The 26,730-nt window shown below is 38.7% G+C and overlaps 1 protein-coding gene across 1 annotated transcript in view; it reads left to right on the top strand.

The window, feature by feature from the left end:
• Positions 1-26,730, top strand: part of STK4 (serine/threonine kinase 4) — a 65,228-nt gene that overhangs the window by 22,183 nt on the left and 16,315 nt on the right. Inside the window, exon 10 of the mRNA XM_070939997.1 lies at positions 17,162-17,313. Coding sequence (XP_070796098.1) covers positions 17,162-17,313 — 152 coding nt within the window. The remainder of the gene's footprint in view (positions 1-17,161; positions 17,314-26,730) is intronic.

Here is a 26,730-nt window from a genome sequence, read left to right as displayed (position 1 = left end):
CAAAAAATATTTCTACCATTAGAAAAACTGACCTGCAAAATAACATCTGGATAACATTATTATTATTATTATTAATTTAATTTATATACCGCCCTTCTCCCAAGGGGACTCAGGGCGGTGAACAGCCAAAATTAAAATACATACAATACAAAAGTTAAGATAATTAAAAGAGATTAAATCAATTGGCTTCCCAATTTAAAACCCCAAGTCTATAAAATTTAAAAATCCCATTAAAAACCATTTAGGCTAGGCCAGCTTGCTGGAATAAATAAGTCTTCAGGGCCTACGGAAGGTCCGGAGGTCCGGGATCAGTCGTATTCCAGGAGGTAGCTCATTCCACAGGGCGGGTGCCCCCACAGAGAAGGCTCTCCCCCTGGGGGCCGCCAGCCGACATTGCTTGACCGACGGCACCCTGAGGAGGCCCTCTCTGTGAGAGTGTATTGGCCGGTGGGAGGTTATCGGTAGCAGCATGCGGTCTCGTAGGTACCCTGGCCCTAAGCCATGGAGCGCTTTAAAGATGAGAACCAACACCTTGAAGCGCACCCGGAAGACCACCAGGAGCCAGTGCAGCTCACGCAGGAGAGGTGTTACATGGGAGTGCCACGTCGCTCCCATAATCACCCACGCGGCAGCATTCTGAACCAGCTGGAGCCTCCAGGTGCTCCTCAAGGGGAGCCCCATGTAGAGAGTGTTGCAGTAGTCCAGGCGAGAGTGACGAGGGCATGGGTGACTGTGCATAAGGAGTCCTGATCCAGAAAGGGGCGCAACTGGCGTATCAGGCGAACCTGATAAAAAGCCCCCCTGGCCACGGCCGTCATATGCTCTTCTAAAGACAGCCGTATGTCCAGGAGGACATCCAAGTTGCGAGCCCTCTCTGTGGGGGTCAATGACTCGCCCCCAATAGCCAGCAATGGCACCAGCTGGCTATATCGGGACGCCGGCATCCACAGCCACTCAGTCTTGGAAGGGTTGAGTCGAAGCCTGTTCCTCCCCATCCAGACCCGCATGGCCTCCAGACACTGGGACATCACTTTGAGGGCATCATTGGGGTGGTCTGGGGTGGAGATGTACAGCTGAGTGTCATCAGCGTACAGGTGGCATCGCACCCAAAAACCACGGATGATCTCACCCAGCGGCTTCACATAAATGTTGAACAGGAGCGGCGAGAGGACTGACCCTTGCGGCACCCCGCAAACAAGGCGCCTCGAGGTCAACCTCTGCCCCCCTGCCAACACGGACTGCGACTGGTCAGAGAGATAGGAGGAGAACCACCGCAACATGGTGCCTCCCACCCTTAATCCCCCCAGCCGGCGCAGCATGATACCATGGTCGATGGTATCAAAAGCCGTTGAGAGGTCTAACAGGACCAGGACAGAGGAACAACTCCTGTCCCGAGCCCTCCAGAGATCATTCACCAATGCGACCAATGCCGTCTCCGTACTGTACCCAGGCCTGAAGCCGGACTGGTACAGATCTAGATAGACGGTTTCATCCAGGTACTGTGGGAGCTGTCGCGCAACCACACTCTCAACAACCTTCGCAATAAAGCGAAGGTTGGAGACCGGACGGTAGTTTGCCAGAACAGCCGGGTCCAGAGAAGGCTTCTTGAGGGGTGGCCTCACCACCGCCTCTTTCAAGGCGGGAGGCAAGAAACCCTCCCTCAGAGAAGCATTTATAATCCTCTGGAGCCAGCCTCGTGTTACCTCCCGGGTAGCCAGTACCAGCCAGGAGGGACACGGGTCCAATAAACGTGGTTGCGTTTAACCTCCCCAGGATCCTGTCCACGTCCTCAGGAGTCACAGGGTCGAACTCGTCCCAGATAACATTCTCAAGACCGGCCTCAGTTACCTCGCCAGGACCTACCCAGTCAGAGTCCAAGCCTTCCCGAATCTGAGCAATTTTATCGTGCAGATACTGTGCAAAATCCTCAGCCTGCCCTTGCAACATGATAACATCCCCAGAGGGGTCAGCGCTAAACATTTTTTTCCAGTTTGCTGTGCTTTTAAATGCCTTTTAAAAAAGCATTTAGTGTGTGTGTGTTAGGATCAGAATAGTAGAGGCTTTCCCTCCACTTGCATTCCCACTTCTTTTGGGAATGGGGGTAGGGCAAGATAAAAAAAAATCTGAAATTTGGCAAGTTTGCCATAGAAGTTTGAAATGTTGGAAATAAAATTACGTTCTGAGGGCCATTCGTTGTTTAGAAGTACAAGAGGCTAAATAATCAGACGCAGGTCTGAAAAATACATCCAAAGCTCAAGAAACCCAAGCATCTTGTGTGTTCAAGCTTAAGGAGACATGGACATTTGAAGAACAAGTCATCTCTTGAAAAAGGGCTTATTGGGAATCAAGTTCTCTCAGCCAATTCTGCATGGTTAAATTATAGATCAGTAAACCTAGGAAATCAGTTTGAGAAAATATTGACTAAATTAACCATGCATAATAGATCAAATGAACACAGACTAGTGTGTTTCTTGATTTACCCATATCTCAACTTGCAAAACTTATAGTGATCATGAGTTGTGCTTTGAACTCTGTGCTAGGTGCTATCATCTCTCCTTGAATATCGGACATGTATTTTGGATTGTCTACCGTCCGTTGATTTTGTTGCAAGGTTCATGAATTCATGGCCTGATTTTTGGCCCATGTGGAGCCAAGGTGATGCCAGAGACTGGCAGATGGATTATTAATCTTCTACTCAGGTTATTCTACTTTGCACTAATTCTTTGAGATATTAATCCACCTATGTTGCACAACCAGCATTTGTAATCACCATATCACTGTATTTAATCTGATTTAAATAAGGAAAGAGCCTAAGCCCGTGATGGCAAACCTATGCCACCTGTGGCACGCGGAACCATATTGGTGGGCACGCGAGTGTTGCCCTAGCTCAGCTCCAGCGCGCATCACCTGATTTTTAGGCTTCTGAGCCCACCGGAGGTCGGCAAACAGGCCGTTTCTGGCCTCGGAGGGCCTCCAGGAGGGTGCGGAAGGCCATTTTTGCCCTCCTAAGATAGGCTCTGAAGCCAGGGATGATCAAAAAAACGGGCCTATTGGGCCCACCATGCCATCGTGTGCCAAAAGCGGGGGGAGCGTGGGGGGGACATGGGCGCATGCATGGGGGGGTGCACATTGAATTATGGGTGTGGGCGCGCACATGATTCCCTCGCTTTGGCAAATGGCAAAAAGATTAGCCATCATTAGCCTAAGCTCTTGAGTAGTTCAGGGATCATTTCTTGACCCAGTGTGAAAGTCTGGGTGCCCATCATGCTCACCAGAAACTGGTAAAACAACTGCATTTACAACATCATGTGGCTTCTATTTTCATACCGGTAGTTCTGGTGCTTTCACTTTCACTAGTTCTAGTTGAACAGGTGATTTGTCTCTTTTGATGGCTGTTCTTTATCTTCCTTTTTGTTTCCTCTTGCATTTTCTCAATTCTATAGTTTTCTTAGTTGTATTTTATACTCCATGCCCTTCTGTTTGCAGAATTTTTGGCTTTAGAGCTATAATGGTAGTGTATTTTCTTATTAAATGTTTATCTGTTTGTAACTAAGGGATCCAGTTGCATATGAATGTTACTGATATTATGTTACTAAGAATGTCACTAAATTGGTGCAGAATGCATAATAAGTTGTGAAGCTTAATGGAAAGCAAAAACAAACAAAATATTCAGCTATCTTGTTTCCCCGAAAATAAGACATCCCCTGATAATAAGCCCAGTTGGGCTTTTGAGCACATGCGCTAAAATAAGCCTCCTCCCGAAAATAAGCCCTCCCCGAAAATATTTAAACGCAGAGCTGGAAATCAGGTAAGACAGCAAGAGGAGCACCCATCTTGCTCCAAGCACTCCAAAATAATAAGACCTCCCCGAAAATAAGGCCAAGCGTTTATTTTGGGGTTCAAAAAAATATAAGACAGGAACTTATTTTCGGGGAAACACGATATCTTAATCTGCTATTGAGCTTAATACAAAATTCAAATAAGGAAAAGCTAGTGTGACTAGCACAGTAGCACAGCTAGTGATGTGTAGCACAGATATTAGAGATGGTTATTACATAGAACATTTACAGATGTTTATACTACAAGTGGATATGGCTATAAAATGCTTGCTTGGACTATTTTCTGCTTTGTCCAGATTGAGAACAAAGCATATGTTCTCAATAAATGCCTTATTAAATACTTATTTTCAAGTACATCATTGTAAGAAAGGAATTTAAGATGGAGTCTTGTTTTTTCTGCTATAGGCAGATTTTTTTCCCCTTAAGTCCATGGTTTATTTTTGGATTTGTGTTATTTCAGTAACAAAACATGCAACAGTTTGGGATTTAGATGAAAGATGAGGCTCTTGATTTAAATAGTTTAACTTCTATCGATGTGGTCTTTCAATACATGATAGAATTTGCAACTTTCACTCAATTTTTCTTGGCCTACAGGACTTAAATATGATGTGCACATTCTGCACGAAATCTTCCTATTTTAAATTAATAGGGATTATACTGAGTTGTGTGACTTTTGTGTAATTTTGTGTTAATGTTATCTGACTTTAGCAGAAAAAGTGATGAAGTGGAGCATCAACTAAAAGATACAGCAATGAGAGCAGTTAATCAAAAGGGGGAGCTCCAACATAACTTCAAAGAATAGATTAGTAGAAAGTTAACTCAGAACTTATTTTCTCCTTGGTGTTACTAACAACACTAAAAACAACTATTGAATTATTCTAACTATTGCATAAGGATTATTTGGTATGTATATACAATATGTCCCTAATATTTATTTATATTGTCAGGCTCCAAAAACCAAGAAAGACACACAAAGTTACTTTTAAGCAGTTTCCTTTATTGTTTTTTGCCTATAGACAGAAACTCCACCACATATACCAGTGGCTCCCAACCTTTTGGGCATCAGGGACTGGTTCCGTGGAGAAAGATTTTTCTGTAGATCGTAGGGGGTGTGGTTTCATGTGCTGCCTGCATCTCATGGATTAGGCCAGTTCACAAACCGGGGCTTGGGGACCCTTGACATATACAATGTATAAATGAGAGACTGACATAAATATCTGTGTTAGTATTACATTCATCGGGAAACTTTTTTCTGAGTTTTCTGTCATGTTAAATCTAGGGATACATAGTTATTTGGTTGCAAAGCAGCAAAGATGCTTCAGTGAGGGTCTGGGTACATGTGTCTGGGCCCCCTTACCTGGACCTTTTCCTGGGGTCATCCTTTAGATGCAGGCCCAGGAAAATATGCTTTTAATAAGTTGATGAATGGGGGTGGGTGGATGGACAAGGTTGCACCCTGTTGACATCTCTCAAATACATATTTCATGGCTGTTACTGCTTCTTTAAGAGATACTGGCAAGCGAAGCAAGCAAAACCCCAAAACTAATAGAATGTGAAAAGATTCATCAACTGAGAAATAAAATAACAAAAAGAAGGAAACTTGTGACATAGATTTGCAAAGAGACATGTGAGTGTGTGGAGACAAATATGTTAGGGAGTGCAAGCAGCAGTTTTCAGAAGAATGAGTTAAAAAGAACACATCCACTAATGATATGAATTAAAACTGGAACCTGGTTTACTAGTGATTCTCAGCCTTACAACTTTAAGATGAGTGGACTTCAATTCCCAAAATTGGCTGGGGAATTCTGGGAAGTCTACATGTCTTAAAGTTGCTACGGTTGAGAAACACTGTTGAACACGGTATGTAAAGAATGTTTATGATTACTGTTTCCAATTTGAAATTTGAAAATTTGAAAACCAATTTGAAAACCAATGTCAAGCTGACTTGCAATTGCCTTTGTGGCTCTGAAATTTAGAGAAGAATATCATTTTTTGCAAGATGACTTGTGCCATATTCAATACATGGAGTGCTCCACATACATTTATTTCTAGAGCTCTCTTTTTCTGCTTATCACTTTTGCAGTAATAATTCCTTTCACATTTCATTAAATTGATTTATCTGTAAAAATTTATCAGCCTTGTGTAGGATTCTTCATGGGAAAGGGTTTTAAGTGATCACTATAATTAAATGGTGTTTTAAATGCAGTTGAATTGGGGTCATTAATATCCTAGAGTGGCTCATATTTCATGCCTGGTGTTAAATAGTAGAAACGAATTTCTTCATAAAATAAGTATGCTGTTTATCTGTTAGGCCTAAGAATGGTTTTTTTTTTTTCTTCTTAGACACATTTTCAGTGAAAATTTTATTTGTCAGAAATATGTAACATTTAATTCATGGGGCATAGTAGGGAATTTTCTACCCTTGTTTGGCGTTTTGTTTTTGGTCCTGATTGGTTCCTGCAAACCTATATCCTCCATGATTATGCCCTCCTTAAATCTATTTTGATGAAGGCTGGTATAAAAACATTTAAAACAGAGAAAGAATGTTGAGAAGTAAAACAGACCCTGCTAAGAAAATGCTCATTGGCATTAATTTTTAGCTATTCTTTGGACCAAGAGATGGAATATTTGCAAGTACTTTTCTTTTCAAGGTCGGTACTTGAATAACATTCTTTCATATTTACTGGTTTTGGCAAGAAGGCAATTCAATGCTTTTTATTTCTCTGAGTGAATTAAAATATTTGCTTCCTCCCAATAAGTATTATGTTGTGAAAGAGTAATATAAGTTTTATTGACATAAATTTGGATGTTCTTTAGTTTCATTTTTAATGTTTGCCACTGCCTCATATTACTACTATGTACCAGGAAAAAACTAGGGGAGCATTTCATCCCTTTCAATGCAGGTAACTACAATCTGGCTATTAACACTACTCTTGGGGTGTCTTAAACCTACAGGATTGAACATCCCAAGAAATCTATGGCATTTTGGTCCAGCTTTCCCCTGAACTCTGATTTAAATTCCTTTCTGATTATGTGGAATTTTGCCTTCTTGCTCTGATTTCCCCCCATACTAAATATGTAGTTCACTGTGATCTTTTTAATTTTCATGTTTTTGTATCAACATCCTGTGTTTACAGTGGACATTCACACTGAAGAGATTGTGACATCACAAAAGTAACAAACATGCAAATTTTAAAACTACTATTTTATTGTTGAGCTTGGAGACAGAATGGTTTATTTATTTATTATTATTATTGTGCAACCTCTGAATTGCACAAAGATTCTTTTTTAAGAACCCTTTCATAAGCTAATGGTTCTATAGCAGTGTTGGCGAACCTTTTCGGCACCGAGTGCCAAAACGGGAATGCGCACATGCAGGGGAGCGCCAGAAACTGGAAGAGCAGCTCCCCGTCGCACACATGCAGGAGCGTCAGAAGCCGGAAGAGGAGTTTCCCGGCATGCAGGTACTCGTTGGGAGACTAAGTTTCCGGTTTTCAGTGTGCACGTGTGTGCCTGTCACCTGGTTTTCCCGTTTCTGGCACACATGCATGCATGAAGACCAGCTGGCTGGCACACATGTGCGTACCAGAAACCGGAAGCTCAGGTTCCCACCGCGTGCGCGCCAGGGAGCTGCTCTTCTGGTTTTCGGTGATCCTGCACGTGCGAAAACCAGTTGGCCGGTGCACATGTGTGCACTGGAACCTGGAAGAGCAACAGGCGATAGCTGGCATCCCCGGAGAGATGGCTCTGTGTGCCACTTCCAGCACACGTGCCATAGGTTCACCATCATTGTTCAATAGTATCAGACTGTGCATTGCACCCATATGTAAAATGATGACCTTCAGTTTTGACTATACACAAATTATGGCTGCTATTTTGAGTATGTGGGAATGACATTGGGAGACAGGAGGAAGAGTTGTAGTCCACAGAAGATGAGAAAGAGGTCTCTCAGAAGGGACTCCCTAGTTTTCCAGAGAGTAGAAAGAGGTAGTGAGAAATTTTTCCCACCTTTCAAAATTCTGTTAACATAATCTTACAACAAAGGTAGAGTTAGGACTCATAATTCTGCTTCTTGTCTGGACTATCTCAAAGGGCTCACCTCAGTCTTTTAAGACTCATATTTTCTTCTTAAGAGAGGCACAAGATTTTGATTGGAGTTTTTGTAATGGTCTGTAGTCCTCAGGGGACAGTTCCACCCGCCAAGCAGCTAGCTGCAAACATCATTACAATACTAGCAACACATGGATATATAAGTAACTATTTTTTTACAGAATGCTATCATAAAACTAATACAGCAGCTCGGACAGAATTTGCCCCAACCCAGGAGAGAATAGCAAAATGCAGCTCTTCCTTCTGTCTCCCAAGGTCATTCTCACATATTATTATATAGAAAAGTAAAGCTCATCTGCTTCGTTCAATAAACTTTTCACTTGGTAATTTTTCATGCAGAGCAATGGCCCTATTTTCTCAGTAAAATTGGAGATCTGAAACAGTATAATTATAGGAGCCTCAGAACAGCATTCTTTAAATGTGTAGACAAAGCATGATTGATCACATATTTTTTAAGGGAGAGCTGAGTTGTCCCCCCTCCCCCCCCCATATTACATCTTATGCCTGGTTTCCAGTTTTGAAAATAACTTTTATAAGAGATGTCTTTATTATGGTTGCAGATAAGTTCTTTGTGCTCCGGAATGGCTTTTTATCTATCAGTTTTAAAGTTGAAGAATACTGAAATCATATAGCATTATTGATATTTCACACAAGTTGAGATCTAATGTCTAACCATTTAGCACTTTATTGCAAAATTGTTTTTATTGAGTACATAAAAAGTAGGGATAAATAACTGGTTACTTTGTACTGAGCATGTCTTTCTATTTTAATGATAGACCTGACTTATACACTACACCAGAGGTTTTCAAACTTGGCAGCTTTAAGACTTGTGGACTTCAATTCCCCAAAAAGTTTGGGGACCCCTGCAGTAAACAGCTAAGGTTTACTGAAACTAAAGGTTTACAGTAAACTAAGGTTTACTGAATAACCACCAATTATAAACCCAATGGCTGGCTTCATACTTGTTACGTCAAAAGCAAACAAGCAACATTTAAACAAAACAGATGTTCTGCTGAAGTCTTAGGTCAGGGAACTGCTCTTTTAGGAAAAAGCAACCACATACAGAGCCAAATTTGGAGCTTCTCAGACACCAGAAGATTTCTGAACAAACGGCCACTCTGTCTTGCAAGGAATCCAGCTTGAGCCTCTTTTGATCCAACAAATCACTGACAGTCTCCAGATCCTGGGTCAGGACATCCATTTAATTTCTCTTTTAGCCCAGAGATTTAGTTAATATCAGCATAGTGATGTTAATCTTAACATTGACCAACAGATGATTTTTGCCAGAGCTTTCATAAATATTAACTAAGGTAGGGATAAGCCATGCCTTGGGTCACCTATACTGGGCCGATTAGAACCATGAACTCTTCCTTCTTCACTTTCAACACTGCTTAGGGAAGAGCAGAATTGTTATAAAACAATTTCCTTCAATTCCAATAGAATGACCAATAAGGTTTCCCTAGATTAAAAAGAAACCCTTAGATTAAAAAACACAATAAAATATAAATGTTTAAAAACATCTGTATTAAGATACGAATGTATAGGCCACGGGTGTCAAACTCGCGTCGTCATGACTTTTTTCCCCTTCGCTAAACTGGGCAGGGGCGGGACCAGCACATGACGCATCTGGCCCACAGGCCGCAAGTTTGACACCCCTGGTCTAGGTTATCTAACCATTGAAATACAGTCCGGGACCTGCAGATACTTCATCCCCTAATCCCCTTATTTTTTTTCCCTGCAACTTCTGATTTGCTCTTTATTCTATAGTATCTTTTTTCTTTATTCTACAGTATCTTAGCCATTGACTATTACTTTTGCTATCTCTCTGTTACTATGATCTAATAAAATAGCACACATCCCTCATTAGTAAATGTAAGACTTATGGTGATTTATATTTCTGAGTTAGACATTCAGGTTTTTTTGTATCTGTACTTTTGTGATACTTTATCATATCATTGTGTAAAAAGAGTTTCAAAGAGAAAATTGCAGTAAGTAGGAAATAATTCTTATCTTTAATCATTCAGAAATCTATAGTTTACTTTTATACTTGAATACTTCTAGGAATGCCAGTCAAATTGCTATTGGCATTTTAAAGTTTTATATTAATCTTTTAGACTGTATGTACAGACTCCCTTGCATACCTTGAAATATTAACAATTGACCATCTCTTTATGGGAGTTCACTTTGTCATTTGTCTCTGCCATGAACAGAATATTATCCTTATTTTAAAAAATTCATTCTGTCTTTTTCAACACATATAGGATTACAAATAATAGAAATTGATTCATTAAAAATTTGAAATTACGGTTTTAGAACATGCGGGAGATGACCTCAGAGAGTGGCTTCAGTGATGAGTATGGCCAGTCACTGAGCTCTCATTTCGCAGATTTCATCCCACAGTTCAACACTTTGGACAGCCAAGTCCATCCTGAACTAAGATTCTCAAATAAGCTTCTCTAGCCAGGTTTATTAAAAGGATAAAAGTTACAGAAATCCCAAAACCAAATGCTTCACTCCCCAATTTTTTTCTTACTTTACTAGGGCATACCTTTCTACTTTTTCCTGGTAAGAGCCTTTTGTGGAAAGCTAACTATCTGTGTAGATAATGGAAGAATTTGCAATATTTTTTAGCCATCACCACTCTCGGAGGCACCCACTCTCTCATCAACTATAGTATCCAGAGTGTTTGCTACCATTCAGTAGGGTATTTGTGACATACAAAAAACTAGAGTTATTTGAAAAAAAAAACAGATTGGAAAGGCACTTGGTTAAGAGTATCAGGGGAGCGCTGTGAGGCAGAGGTTGGGGCAGATGATACCTCACCTGGCATCGGACCCCCAGCTCAATCCCAAGATCCAACTGCTTTTTAAGTGCAGCAACTTTAATATACATTGTTGGAGCTGGAATTATCATGGCTGATTCTTTGAAATGTTGCACTACTTTCTAGGTAGACTGGCTCATTCAGGGAGTAAGCAAATATCTTGTTTATTTTCTCTCTATGCATTATAGTTCTGTTCTTGTTGAAAGTCTAAGAAACTTCCTCAGGTCCTTTACACAGTTACATTAAAATCAGGTAGGACTACATTAAAATGAAGCAGAACTGTATAATGAGTTGTCTGAAACCTCATGGTATGAGAACAGCTGTGAAACAGTAATAAAAAGTTTACATTTGTGTGCTACTTTAATTTTTATTTATTTTCATAAGTAAATAAATAGTCCAGCAACATGATACAACTGTTTTATATCTGGTGGTACATGTGTATTTATCTGTAAAAGGTTTCTCCTGTCCAAGTCCAACTCTAGGGGGCGGTGCTGATCTCTGTTTCTTATCCAATGGGAGCCAGCATTGTCCAAAGACATTTCCATGGTCATATGGCCAGCACACCGAGGCACACAGAATGCTATTACCTTCCCACTGAAGTGGTAGCTATTTATCTACTTGCTTTTGTATGCTTTTGAACTTCTAAGTGGGTAGGAGCTGAGGCAAGTAATAGGGGCTCACCCCTGACTGTTCCAGCTGACAAGCTCAGTGTCTTGAACCACTCAGCCATTAAGTTCCTCTTATTTATCTGAGTAATATATAATCTGGCAGGAGGAATCTTGAGTAAATGACTTTTCCAGTTCTTTTAGCCTAAGATGCCAGGAAACAAGACACTGCTGATTTTCATATATTACATCAAGTCAGGATTCCTGGTGAGTTGATCAAACATCTGTTTCTTCAATTTAAGATTGTTTAGTAAAGGCTGGCTCTGGGCAAAGTTATTTGCGAAATCCTGTTTTATAGTTGCTGAGATCTGAAATTTCCGGATTGTCCCTTAGAATTGACCAGTTTTCCCTTTTATAAATAATAAAAATGAAAAATAGCTGGACTATGTTTCTAAACTAAAGAAGCAGTATCTCAAGCCACTGTTTTAATTTAATTTTTGAACAGTGCCTTCTCGCATCATGGAAATGTCTGTTGAAGAGTAATCTAGCTTTAGAAGCATATCCCAACTCTAGAAAAAGCTTAAAAAACAAAAACAAAAAAGAAGAAAGGGAGCTTTTGCCTTAGGCCATCAGTATTGGAGAACAGTTTAAGTGATCGAACAGCATCAGCTGGTAGGGTGGTAGAAAGGTGCAAGAAAATGGAGCATTTGAATTGAGGGGAGGAGAAGTAATGAATAAGAAAAGAGAAGCAGCACAAGGATTTCTACTTATTTTCTGGATTGTTCTGTTCCCCTTCCCCACACAGGCAAACACACAACCAGGCATGCCTGCCAAGATTTTATTAAGCAATCAGACTAGAAACCCTTGCAGATAAGAGTTTTGGCAATAAATTGCGAAATGCCTGCCAAGTCAGTTTTCACTCACAGTCAGCAAGAGAGTTTCTCCTCAGTCCGATTCAGTAGCAAAAAGTAATCCACGAAGCCAGAATTGGCCAAGGTCCAATTCAGATTTCAGGTAACGCGATGTGACTCTCACATTTTTAACTTTGACCGTCACAAAGCCTGAAGAGCAATCACCCACTTTTATTCCTTGTGGGGTGTGGCTCAGTGACTCAGCTCAATCTCTGGCCCTCCCACGCCTCTTTCGTTGCTGCGCACACTTCTCCCTCCGACGCTGCCTGGGATCAAGCCAGGATTCATCATCCTCGCTCCCTATCTGTTGTTGTTCCGATATGCTTTCCTCCTGGCATATCCCAGGCTGTTCCTCTTGGCCTTCGGATGGAACCTGAGGCATTGCCAGAGAGGAGGGTCCTGGAGAGGGAGGCCTTGTCAGTCCCTCCCCATCACCTTCTGAGTCCTCTTCCTGTTAGGACAGGCTTGGGAGTCGGGGTCACAACATGGATGGAGGCTTTTTTTTTGTGCATCTATGTACCATATTTGCGCTTGTGTTTTAGAAGTACGTGTGGGGAAAATGGGTTTGTGAGTGAACCTTGTATTGGCTAAAGCAGAAGTGTGAAACTATGGCCCTTTTATGATTTGTGGACTTCAATTTCCAGAATTCCTGAGCTAGCATGGCTGACTCAGGAATTCTGGAAGTTGAAGTCTCCAAGTCATAAAATGGGCCATAGTTCCACACCCCCTGGCTTAAAGAATGGTTTGCATTCCAGGACTCGGATGTTTTTGGTATGCAAATTTTGGACTGCCTGTGATAATCCCTATGTCTAACCACACCAGGTTAAAGATTCTAATAAAAATGTTCAAAAGATAAACATTATAGTATCAAACACTGCAAGATAAAGAGCCTTGGTAGTACAGTGGTTTAAGGCACCCTGTTATTAAGCTGGTTATTAAGACCAGCTGCCTGCAATTACTGCAGGTTTGAATCTCGCCAAGGCTCAAGGTTGACTTAGCCTTCCATCCTTTCTAAGGTAGGTAAATTGAGGACCCAGTTGTGGGGGCAATAAGCTGACTTTGTATAAAATATACAAAAGGATGAAGGCTATTGCTGAGCACATTGTAAGCCGCCCTGAGTCTCCGGAGAAGGGCGGCATATAAATCAAATTTAAAAAAAAAAAAAGATTTCAAAAGTAAGTTATTTTTCTTTAACAATTAGGACACATTGATTTGATCTTGCCGAGCAAACTCAAATGTGTGTAGGTGGCAATTTACATGCAGAAATCCATCACTCTTCAAAACAATATCACATTTATATATGAATCATCTTGGTAAATAAGCTGGGAGTATTGATGATTTTAAGTCTTTTTATGATTCATTTTGCAGATACTGTATTTGACAGACGTTTTACATGAATTCCATTGTTTTGTAGGGCATATCAGTTTGGCTTTATTCAGATCAGCATACTAGCCAGCATATTTCTAGAGTTACATGGGTCAGCTTCTTAGCAGATCACATTTTTTAAAAAATGTGCAAGAATATAGAACGTTAACAATTGGGATTTTAGTTGCCTTGCAATAGGACATGATTTTCATGTGAAAATATTGTACCTAAAATATCACAGTACTATCCCTTATTGCTCTGATTTCCCACCATACTAAATATGTAGTTCACTGTGATCTTTTTAATTTTCATGTTTTTGTATCAACATCCTGTATTTACAGTGGACATTCAGACTGAAGAGATTGTGACATCACAAAAGTAACAAACGTGCAAATTTTATTGTTGAGCTTGGAGACGGAATGGTTTATTTATTATTATTTTTGTGCAATCCCTGAATTGCACAAAGATTCTTTTTAAGAACCCTTTCATAAGCTAATGGTTCTATAGCAGTGTTGGCTATAACCCTAACCCTAACCTCTATGATCATTGATGTTGTTTGGGAAGGTCTTACATAAGACAATCTTCCAGAGATTAATAAGAACTTGGAGTGATACTTCTTTGGTGGTTATGCTGAAGTTGTGGAATTTCCATTAAGGGAAAATCAATCAACCAAAATTTGTATTTCTAAGCAGGCAGCACAGATCTGGCACTGCAAATGCCAGCAAACCTTTGCCTCTGTCCTGGACCAAGATGAACATTTGCACTGTGTTACAATTTGCGATTAATGGTTTTGAGTGTTGTACTTTAGAGAAGCTTATGAGTTTTATAGAAACTTCAAAATATATTGAGGAGATTGTAATTCTTTTTTTTCCTCTCTCTCTCTCTCTCTCTCTCTCTCTCTCTCTCTTTTGCTTTATTTCACAGTTGGTACACATTCTAGATTGTCTTGCATTTTGCCTCTTGTGATGCAGAAATTATGTTTTTAGTCCGCCTTATTACGTAAGAGCTTTAATATGTCTTAGAAGAAGAACCATCAAAATCTGGAATATTGTGCATTGAAACTGATACAGTAATTTTAGAACTGTTATATGCATGTTAATTGAGAAGCCCAACCACAGTCATAACATATAAGTGCATATAAAATTGCAGACTAAAGCTTCAGTTGGCATTATTATGCAGCTTCTAGATAACCATAAAACATAAATTGCATTGATATGGCGGATACCAAGGTTTAGCAGTCATAAATATCATGCAACAATTTTGCATTTTGTGGAAAGAGGAGTGAATTATAAGGGTGGGCAGCATCATGTGGACGTTTCTCAAAATTCACCAAAGGGTAATTTAACTATGAAAAATAAAAGCTTTTATGAAAATATTTTGTCTTTTCTTTTTGTTAGTTTTGCTAAATCTGTTGAATGTTTCTGAGAGTGCTTTGTATTTTGTTCAGTGCATGGATTGTTGTCACATATATGTGTACCTCATGTGAATATTCATGGGAGCGAAAAGAAACTTGACATTCCATTCTCTCCACTATCTGTTGCCTTTTGCCCTTTCTCAGTTAATTTACAGCTATTCCATCAAGTTGTAGAGTAGAAAAAGAGAAGCACGGCTATTCCATTGCCTCTGCTGAGAAACTCAGACTTCTGAGTAACATTTTCCTTGTTAGCTCTGGATTGGTAACCTAAAAGGATATGTTTAAAATAAGAACTAGCTATAGAATGAGGCATTTGTTTCCATAAGCTTCCAATCTCATGACAGAGTGGGCTATTGCTAATGAATGCTGTAAAATAAATACACTAACTACGGTACATACAGTGTTATTTTTCCCTGCTCTTGAATGTTTTGCTTGATTTTTCTTCTCTGTGTGAAATGGAGATAATTGAAAACAAATTCCTAGTGTGTTATCTAAATGACATTGCATTATCTAAATGATACCTAAATATTTAAAATGACATTGAGACAGAACTCCTTGATAACATCATTAATGTGTTCTTAAAAATCTTTAGAATACAAGCAAAACAGTTGCTGAAATAGTTTAATGGTTTAATGGTTCTCTATTTGTTAAATTTATAACCTGTCTTTCTTCTAAGAACTCTACACTTCATATAGCATTGTCTCCTCCCATTGTTTCCTCCCACAGTTGCAATACTATGGATTAGTCTAGAGTAGGAAATTGACTCAAAGGCAGCCATTCTCTGGCTAACAATGGTCTTGAACCAGGGTCATCATCATCTTAATTCTACATGTTAATCACTGGCCTGGGACACTACAGTGATAATAGAATAACAGAGTTGGAAGGGACCTTAGAGGTCTTCTAGTTCCACCACTTGCTCAAGCAAGAGACCCTATACCATTTCAGACAAATGGCTGTCCAGTATCTTCTCAAAAGCCTCCAGGGATGGGGCACTCATAACTTCTGAAGGCAAGCTGTTCCACTGGTTAATTGTTCTCACTATTAGGAATTTTATCTTAGTTCTAGATTACTTCTCTCTCTGTTCGGTTTCCATCCGTTGCTTCTTGTCTTGCCTTCCTGGTGCTTTGGAAAATACATTGACCCCCTCTTCTTTGTGGCAGCCCCTCAAATGTTGGAACATTGCTATCCTGTCACCTCTAGTCCTTCTTTTCACCAGACTAGACAAACCCAATTCCTGCAACCGTTATATATATATGCAATCATATATTTTAGCCTCCAGCCCCTAATCATCTTTGTTGCTTGTTTCTGCACTCTTTCCAGTGTCTCTGCATCTTTTTTATAATATGGTGACCAAAACCGGATGCAGTATTCTAAGTATGGTCTTACTAAGGCTTTATAAAGTGGTACTGATGCTTCACGTGAACTTGATCCTATCCCCTCTGTTAGTGCAACCTACTTGTAATGTGTAATGTGTAGATGTAATGTGGGTTTTAAGATGTAGAAATTGATACCTAAGGATTCTAATCTGAGGGATTTTAGGAGATGAATACAATTAATGTATTCCTAATTTTCCTCCTATTTTTAAATTAGGCTTGTGAAACTCTTTCCTGCCCCTCTTCTAAAGAAGAAAATATATATGTTCTGTTACTAGAATCATCAAGCATTTATTTCCTATTTGAAAAATCCATCCCTGATGCAAGGTCTTCTGCAATGTGGATAAGATAAGAGTACAAGAGTATTGGATGAATTTGCTCCTGACTGGACTTTACTCAATAACTAATCATAGGGTGTGTCATAGTTCTCCAAGAAGCTCTGAGAAATGAAGCGAGTAAAATGACATCTGTGAGGGAAGTGCAAAAGAAAAAAATGATTGGACACAGTATAGGATTATGCTGATAGTAGTGAAATGAAGCTGCCTCCATTCGCCGATAGGCTGATAGGACATATTTACAAAATTCTGTGTAAATCAGATTTTTAATATTTACTTTCAATTAGTCATAATATGGACATAATTGAATATTAAATTTGCTTAAAAGGGGTTATTAATACATGAAACACCTTCTCTTCTGAATCAATAAATGTGTCTTTACTTGTAGGGAGAGATGAAACCATGCAGGCTGTCAGACCATCTTTCCTTGACTATTTTGAGCAAAAGGAGAAAGAGAATTGGCAAAACAACTATGGAAGGCAGGTATCTGAAAGATGTTCCTCAGATTGGAGAGTTCCTCTGGATGGTGATTATGAATTCGTAAGTAAAATACTTTTGGCCTGTTCTTCAATTATAATTTCTTCTGTTTTTACTGATATAGAAAGAAATAGCCATTTCAAAGGCAAACTTGAAAAGCAACCAGAAAACACTTTAAAATATTTAAAAATGTAAAGAGTGTTTATTTAAAGCATACAATTTAAAAACATTTAGAATGCAAATAAAATCAACATGTTGTTCAACACGCTTATTTTCTGATTATATTACGGCTAAATCATTCAGTTACTGTGAAAATAGTATACAGATTGTCCTTAACTTACGTCCACAATTGAGCCTAAAATTTCCATTGCTAAGCAAGACAGTTGTTAAGTGAGTTTTGCCCCATTTCATGATCTTTCCTGACATAGTTGTTAAGTGAATCACTGCAATTGTTAAGGTAGTAAAATGGTTGTTAAGTGAATCTGACTTCCCCATTGATTTTGCTTGTCAGAAGTTTCCAAAAGGGGATCACATGACCTGGGGACACAGCAACCGTCATAAATACATGCCAGTTGCCAAGCATCTGAATTTTGATCATGTGACCAAGGGGATGCTGCATCAGTCATGTGAAAAACAGTCATAAATCACTTTTTGTTGTAACTTTGAATGATCACTAATTGAATTATTATAAATCAAGAAGTACCTGTATAACAATTTGGTTGCTAAATGGCTACCATTATTATGACCACTGTTGTTATGGGATCTCTCGGTAGCATATTTAGGGGAAACATTCTAGACTCTTTCCCAGGGCTGTCAAACTTGCGGCCTGTAGGCCGGATGTGTCACGCACTGGCCACACCCGGTTTAGCTAAGGGGAAAAGTCTCAATACGTCACCTTACACCGCGAGTTTTGACACCCTTGCTCTATCCTATAATACATTTTGAAAAGATGCAAAAATAAGAGGACCTAAATTTAACTGACTTGATTTGTTTGGGCTGTTACAGTGTTATTTGTCTTCTATGAACTAGTTTTGATTAAAACAATCTTCAGGCAAACGAACCTGAAGCTATAGTAATCATCTTGTTATTGAGACGTAGATTTTTAGCAAGTGTTTCTTGCAGCATTTTTAATACAATCTTTCTCCAAATCATTCCTCCAAGCCATACTAAAGAGAGAGAAGTGGGCCAAAACAATCATCAGTTCTCTTTATTTGTCTCCTAAATATTGTTTAACAGCCTTTCCTATCAGACTGCAGCACAGGGAGAGTTCAGAAGCATTCTGGGGCACAATTGACAGCCCACAAATATTTGACACTTCTTTTTCAGCTGATCATAAGATTGACAGCTTTGGCTTTTTAAAGCTAATTTAGATAGTTGTAACAAGAGCTAAGCACAAAAGATCCTGGGTCTGGATTTAGTTGCTTTCCGTTTCCTTCCCCATTCTTTTTTTTTTTTTTTCTTCTCAGCCCATTCTTTTTAGATTGTAAACTTGAGGTCAGGGACTGTCTCTTCTTTTTATTGATTTGTAAGCCTTTCTGGGAGTCTTTGTGGCTGAAAGGAAGGTATGAATGCCATAAATAAGTAATTACTTTGACATTGACAGAGCTTGGAAAATCATCCTAATTTTGTGTACCCTTGATAGATTGTAAGAAATTAGATCTGCGTTGACAAGCTAAATGCTTAAGAATCTGAATAAGATTATTGTGATGCTTTTGACCCTTTTGATTTTATGTAGATAAATTTCTTTCACGAACTGCAAAATTTATTCTGCATATCAAACCAGATTTCTGGTTGCTCAGACTGTAATTTTTATTAACACTTGGGCAGATAACTTTTCATCTACTCCTCCAGACCAGGGATTTTACTTAGAAGTTTTGCATGAAAAGTCTTAAGCATCTCTTTCAGAGTCATCTGCTTTTCTTAGAGGTGTCATTCACCACTTAGTGCTCAATTTTTAAAAACAGAATTCTGGTTGACCTAAATTGTTACTGAAAGAAATATGTTATTTAAGATGTAGCCATGTTCTTGTTATATTATGTATACCACTTCGGTAGGAAGGTAACAGCATTCCGTGTGCCTTTGGCGTATAGCCATGCTGGCCACATGACCACAGAAATTGTCTTTGGACAACACTGGTTCCCTTGGCCAAGAAACAGAGTTGAGCATTGTGCCTAGAGGCAGACATGATTGATAGGAGGTAAACCTTTGGCTTTACTTTTTATAGCTAATAGCTAAAGAAATACAGCAAAACTTTAGCATGAAAATTTGTAGGTGATAAATGTGGGATGGAAGAGTTCTGTGTGTAGAATTACTGATTACAGTAATGAAGAGCACTTGTAGTAATTTAATAGCAAGCTGTAGTAATTTAATAGCAAGGCTTGACTAGCATTATATCAGGTTATGCAATTAGTGACACTAATTGCACAACCTAATATAATGCTAGTCATGCTTTGCTATTAAATTACTACAGCCTTGCAGTTTGAATAAATTCTTTTACTTTAGTAGGTTTTGTTGATAAGTGTTTCCTTCCCATCTTTCCTAAACTGCTCAGATTTTTATACCACAGAAAAGTTTTACATTACATTTCTAATTTGCTTTAAACCTCTTTAAGATTGGCCTACTCAGATTCATTTCTAAATTGGGAGATGTCAAAAAGATGTAAAAGGATTGTGAAACTCAGTACAGGTTCCAGTACAGGTTCCATCAAAATAGTGATGGAAAAAGGTATTCACTATGAATATTCATGCTTAAATGTGTACATGAACTTGGAAACTATAGTTATTATTACCTTAAGTTCTGTTTAATAAAGTAGTTATAAAAGATGACATTTTTGTTTATTTCATTTCCCTCAGTGTAACCTGACAAAAATACGTTTGGGAAACACCATTAAGAATAACTACCTTCAGTTCTAGAAAATTTGTAGCCCTTGAAACTCATTAAAGACTACTGGGTGTTCTTTTATTACATTTCATGTTTTAAAAAAAAAGTAGTTTCCTTTGATTCAATTTAAACTTCTGGACATTTTTATGTAGTTCTCTTGACAACAGTACAGGATATGTTTGCCATTAATCTAAGCCTTTTTTCCACAATCGTTTTTTGACTTCTAATGTAACTTTCAGCTCTGAGGTTCCCTGAAGATTTCTACCCAAAAAATCAGCAAAATCACTTAGATGCCATCAACTAGCAAACTCAAGTATTTTTATTAACAGGTCTCTGTCCTGAATCCAAAGACATTTTTTTCCTGTCATATACTAAACCTCCTTTTAGCAAAAGAGACACCCCGCCCCCCTTGATATACTAAACATCCTTTTAGCATGTCATCCTATAACTGAATTTTCTGCTTACATAAATGCTGTAAATGCTAGACGCCTTCAATGCTACATATTATTTTTAATTCGCCTTAACAACTTTAACAACAATATATATAATATATATAAATATTATATAATATTTCAGCACTGGCCTGGTGTTTCCTGTGGCAATGCAGCACTTCAGATTTGAAGGAGAAATGTGGTTTTAGATTACAGGGAGGTACCCCTATTGCATCTGTCAGCTACTGCTTTAGGAGAGGCATCCTTTCTTCTGGATTGAATGGCTGCCATCTACAGTTGCTACAGGATCCTTTAAGGAATTGTTGAGACATGCCGAGTGTCCTTCTCTGAAATAAATGTTTCTTTCTGTGTAGAGAGCCACAGAGATGGCCTTGAAGACAATATACAGAAGCAACAAGGGTAGGGACATTCTTGAAGCCCAAGGGAAAGGAGATATTGTTAGGAAGAGACTTGAGTTGACTCATTCCTGACTAAGCAAACTAGCAACTAGCAAATGCAATTCTGGCCTTCCCATGGAATCAATTTTCTGATCTAGTCAAGCTCAGAGAGCTATTACTTCAAATCCAAAGCTTTTTGTAGTCCTAGTGCTGGCTACATTGAACATTTTAGAGCTAAGGTGCAGTAGATGTTTTTAAATGCACAGCAGTTATATAAAAAAAGGTCATTTGTGCTCTTGTTTTACAAAATATTGAAAGCAATCTATATGTGCTATAGCAATAGCACTTAGACTTATATACCACTTTACCAGGGATGAAATCCAGCAGGTTCTGACAGGTTCTGGAGAACCAGTAGTGGAAATTTTGAGCAGTTTGGAGAACCGGTAGCGGAAATTTTGAGTAATTCGGAGAACTAGCAAATACCACCTCTGGCTGGCCCCAGAGTGGGTTGGGAATGGAGATTTTGCAATATCCTTCCCCCAAGAGTGGGGAGGGAATGGGGATTTGGCAGTATCCTTCCCCTGCCACGCCCACCAAGCCACACCACGCCCACCAAGCCATGCCCACGGAACCAGTAGTAAAAAAAATTGGATTTCACCACTGATCATGGGGTCACTATCTGTAATCTGCTTTACCAGCCCTCTCTAAGCGGTGTACAGAGTCAGCATATTTCTCCAACAATTTGGGTCCTCATTTTTCCAATCTCGGAAGGATGGAAGGTTGAGTCAACCTTCAGCCTGGTGAGATTTGAACTGCCAAATTGCAGATAGCCGGCAGTCAGCAGAAGGAATCTGCAGTAACATATACATTTATATATTCCATTTTTTATTTACTTAATCAGTTTAAGTGTCCCTACATCTAGCGGATGTGGCTTTGGGCAGCTAACAACATATTATAAGCAATGAAAAAAACCAATCTCAATGCCCTGGTCATTTAAAAGAATAATAACATCTCATGATATCTAACTTCCAATTCTGAGGCCATGGGGTATATATCCAGATCTTCAGTGCTTTGCAAAAGGCCAGTAGCATCAAGGCCGGTGACCAGTCATGGAACTCATTGCAGAGAATTTAGTGCTTTAACATTTGAGAGAACAAATATTACATCTAATCAATCCAGGGCCATAGATTGGCTGTAGAAAATATTGAATAGTGTTTGAATCTTTATAGGTTTTTAACATACGTTGTAAACTTCCAGGCTAAATTATACAAATTTTTATATTAGATCATTAAGTAATTCTTGTGTCCCTACTAGTTTCTCCTCCAACAGCAACTCTAAAGTTTTTCCTAGTCCTACTATGTCAGATGCTAAAGGCCAGGTTTTGAATCTTTAGTAAGCAGAGTGTGTTTTCTGTAGAAAACTTTTATAAAAGAATAGGGCTGAAATGAAGGTCTTTTATTTTCCTCAAGCATATTTCACTTTCTAAGATTTGATACATTAAATGCTTCAGAAGAGCTCTCAAAGAATGTAAATGGTCTTACCAGTTGCACAGAGGAAACATCTATTATTATTTATGGAAATGATTGATAGTGAGGCTTTTTAAGAAGCCAAATGATTTACTGTTTATTGATTAATGAAAATATGTTCTGGTTTACAATGACCAACTTGCCTGATGATGTATTACTTTTTTGTGCTGATGTTTTTTTTGTCTTACAATGCTTTGGTATCTTGCTTTTTTTTTTTTTATACACACCACTCAATTTTTTTTTTAAAATAAAACTTGATGTTTCTCCTTCTAATCTTCCTTGACGGCAATCAAATTTGGAGGACAGTTTGATGCCAAACAAGTTTATTTTTAAAATCTGATTACTGCAAGGAGGTCATATTCACAAGGGAATCACAATTTATATAATTTTTATTTTATAGCCCCAGTCAGTCAGCTCTGGGTAAAACATCAAATGACAATCCAAAGAAAAACTCAGTACTATCAGATGAACATAGCATAACTTAAAATGGCAATATCCAGTTCTTAGAAAATTCTTTCTCCCTTACTTCATTTAGAATAAAATAAAATAACAGGGTTGAAAGGGACCTTGGAGGGTTAGGGTCTTCTAGTCCAACCCCCTCCTCAGGCAGGAAATTCTATACCATTTCAGACGAATGGTTGTCCAATCTCTTGTTAAAGTTTCCAGTGTTGGAACATTCACAACTTCTAGAGGCAAATTGTTCAACTGATTAATTGTTCTAACTATTGGGAAATTTCTTCTTAGTTCTAGGTTTAGTTTGGGGGAAGGCCTTCCATTGAAATCAGTGTTGAAGAAGTAGATGAAGCTATAAAGATTTTTCCTTTCCTCTACATCTCATATGTTCTCCAGTGCTGCAATGGGTCTTGAAAGTCTCCTACTGCCACTAAGACAAATTATAGCATCTTGGGAGAATCTCAGCCTACGTGAAATGGTTGCATGAGAGGCGGGGGGGAGGGAGGGGAAGCAGGACTTTTTACTGACTCTGATAGATTTTTTTTTATCTTCGTCTTTTCCTGTGACTGATTGCAAGGCAATCTAGACACTTAGAGACTTAGTTTTTCAAATAAATGAGGGGAAATCCATACAATATCTCTATTTGTGATAAATTAATATTTTAAACAAGGAAAATGGTTTAATAACATTGATTTCACCCAGATGTAAATGATCCTGCTTTAATTGTTTATGTGGGCTGAACGCTGTGTTCATAATGAACAAGTTTTGCTTCATTTGCTGCATTTAGAACTCTCCAGATCGATGACATTTTGTTCCAAGATCCAAAAGGTGTATGTTGTTCTAACATTAGAATAAAACTGACCACACATGTGAATATGTTTTGAGCTTGTAACATTTGAAAAGATCCTTCAAAGTCAGAAGCCATAGCATTTCATAACATTGGCATATCTTGGAAAGGTAAGATATTGTGATTAAAAGATTATAAGAAAACAATATGGATAATGGATAATTTTATGGATTCCATAAAATTATAATTAATGTCTACTTTTTAAAAAGTTTTTTGTAACGAGCATATAATTATATAAGGTTTACGGGTAGTCCTCAGGTTACAATGGCAATTGGGACAGGCATTGCTGGCACTAAATAATGCAGTCGTAAAGCACAAGTCAAATGATCCATTGCTTAGCAGCAACAGTCTCAGCAATCCAGGTTGCTGTTATAACCATATATAAGCAGCAGGGGCACCAGGTAAGGAGAATGGAGGTGGGGACGGGTACAGGCTCTGCATAAGTGTGGGGAGCGCAAGAGAAGCAGTCTTGTGTTTGTGCTTGTGATACTGCACAGGGAGACCAGACAAAGGAGATTGTGGGTTGGTGTGAGCACAGGGAAGCCAGAGACACTTAACAGAGTGACTTGTCCTGGATTTCTTTTCTTTTAGGGTCAAGTCCTAAGCAAAAATTAAAAATCACCTCACCCAGCTCCGATCACTGTCCACTCACACCACTCCAGCACAATCTTGGTTTCTTCAGCTTCCCCTGCTTCACGGCAGCCATAATGGCTGCCTCATCTTTGTCTTTGGCAAAGAGGGCCTGGTGGCTCAGCAGACTGATAGCATTGTGATTAACACCAGCTGTCTGCAATTATTGTAAGTTCGAATCTCACCAGGCTCAAGGTTGACTTAGCCTTCCATCCTTTCTAAGGTAGGTAAATTGAGGACCCAGTTTGTGGGGACAATAAGCTGACTTTGTATAAATATACAAAAGTATGAAGGCTATTGCTTAACGCATTGTAAGCCGCCCTGAGTCTCCGGAGAAGGGCGGCATATAAATCAAATTAAAAAAAAAAAAAAAAAAAAGAGGGAAGAAACCCTGGGTCCAGGAGGAGAGCCGCTGCTCTCCGCGACCTGCAGGGTGCCCCTCCTTTGAGTGTCACCCCTACGGAGTGACTTTAACCCCTTGGGGGGGCCCTCCAACAAAAAGGATTTGGCGTGGGGATGCGGAGCCCCGCTCCCCTGCATTGATCTCGCAACAACATCAAACCGCCTTAACAGAGTGACTTGTGAGTTTCCCTACCAGCTTCTCCGTAACTGTTGAGTGTCAAACAACCCCTCGACACAATATCCTGTGCAGCACAGGTGGTTCCAAGTGGGGCTGACAGTAACTTTGCTTGTGGAAAGCCTGGCAAGGATGGTGCCAAATCGTGATCATATGACCATGGGGTGCTTCCTTAATACTTTTTTGGAGTTTTGAAAGCAGACACTGATACTGTTTGCAAAAATATAATCTTTTTTCATTGAGGGTTTTTTTTTTTTGTTATGTTTGCAACCAGGGTGGATAAAAATCAATGATTTTTTTAAAAAAATCAAAAAAATCAGATTTTTTTGATTTAAATCGGATTTTTTTGTTTTTTATCGAATTTATTTTAATAAAAAACTTTTGGGGTAAAAATCTATCGTAAGATAGTTTTCTATTTAAGATACATAAATAATTTAGTTTATTCAGCATGAAATGGAGCTTAGTTATGGAGCATGAGGCTGTATATTCTGCAACACTGGGACTATCGGTGAGTCAACAGTGGGTCAAAGTAGCAGAGATGACAGTTGCTCTTTAAAAATTATGATTTAAATCGAGTTGATTTAAATCAAGCCTTTTTACTAGTGATTTAAATCATGATTTAAATTGTGATTTAAATCAACTCGATTTAAATCAAATCCACCCTGTTTGCAACCCAACTTACTATAAAGACTCCTAGTGTTTGAACATTGTTTATAACAGAAGATCATATTAAGAATGTTTTGGTTTCTTATAAATCTAGTATGAATAGCTGAACTGATTCAATTTAAGCTCTCATCTTAGTGAGATTATATTCTTCAGTTTTATGTTTGCCCTCTTAAACTATGTATAAAAATAATAAAATTTAAAAAAAGGTAAGGAATAAATTTTTTAAAATAAGAAATGGTACAAAATATGTCACTTACAAAAGCCACCAAAAGAGGTTTGACTAACAAGATTCGATTGCAATGTTTGCCAATCTACTTTTGAAATAGACACTTTTCTTGACCTCGGTGAACCTAGCTCCCAATTAGCTACTGTATTTGTGCAGCAGTGTCATTGAGGTGTTCTACAAGCTTGAGAAATGTGATCTCATTCTGGCTGTATGTCTTACAATGAATCACTAAGCAGGGACATTTTGCTTCAAAAGATGGCTCCTTACTTCCTTTGTAAATCATTTAAGACCATCACTAATATAAAAGGATGAAAGGAATCCAGCCACCCGCTTCCTTGGTTTAATGGCCATGTCAGAGCAGGCTTTGGTAGTTATATTTCTCACAAAAGCGCTCCAAGATAGTTTGGAATGAGAATATTGACAAAACCAACTCAGTGTGTTTCATGATTGAGGATCTAATTTATTTTAATGTAATCGGAGTCCAACTTTTTGCCATCAATTACAGAATATTTGTAAGGCTGAAGTAAGGTTGAATGCAACATGACATACAAACAAAAGACAACTGGGTGAGACTAAAGTTCTAATTGACCAACTTTATCTCTTCATATTGCCCAACTAGATGTTTATGTTAGGCTGCAAACAATAAAACTGGATACCATTTTTTGTGCTTCCTAGTAAATGATGGTTAGAGGTATATTATTTCTGATTCTGGAGGCAATATATCACTATAGTAACTGGTAATCACTGATAGCCTCAGCCTGTATATATTTGTTAACTCCTTTTGAAAGTTTACTGGCACAAAATTGCCCAAATCTTGCATTATTCATTTTCATTAAAAGATTTTAG

The sequence above is a fragment of the Pituophis catenifer genome, unplaced genomic scaffold (assembly GCF_029215685.1).
Source record: "Pituophis catenifer annectens isolate HBS135680 unplaced genomic scaffold, rPitCat1.0.hap2 SCAF_3, whole genome shotgun sequence".
In the NCBI taxonomy this organism is placed as follows: domain Eukaryota; kingdom Metazoa; phylum Chordata; class Lepidosauria; order Squamata; family Colubridae; genus Pituophis; species Pituophis catenifer.
Note: the sequence above shows the minus strand (reverse complement) of the source record. Positions and strands in the feature narration are given on the sequence as shown.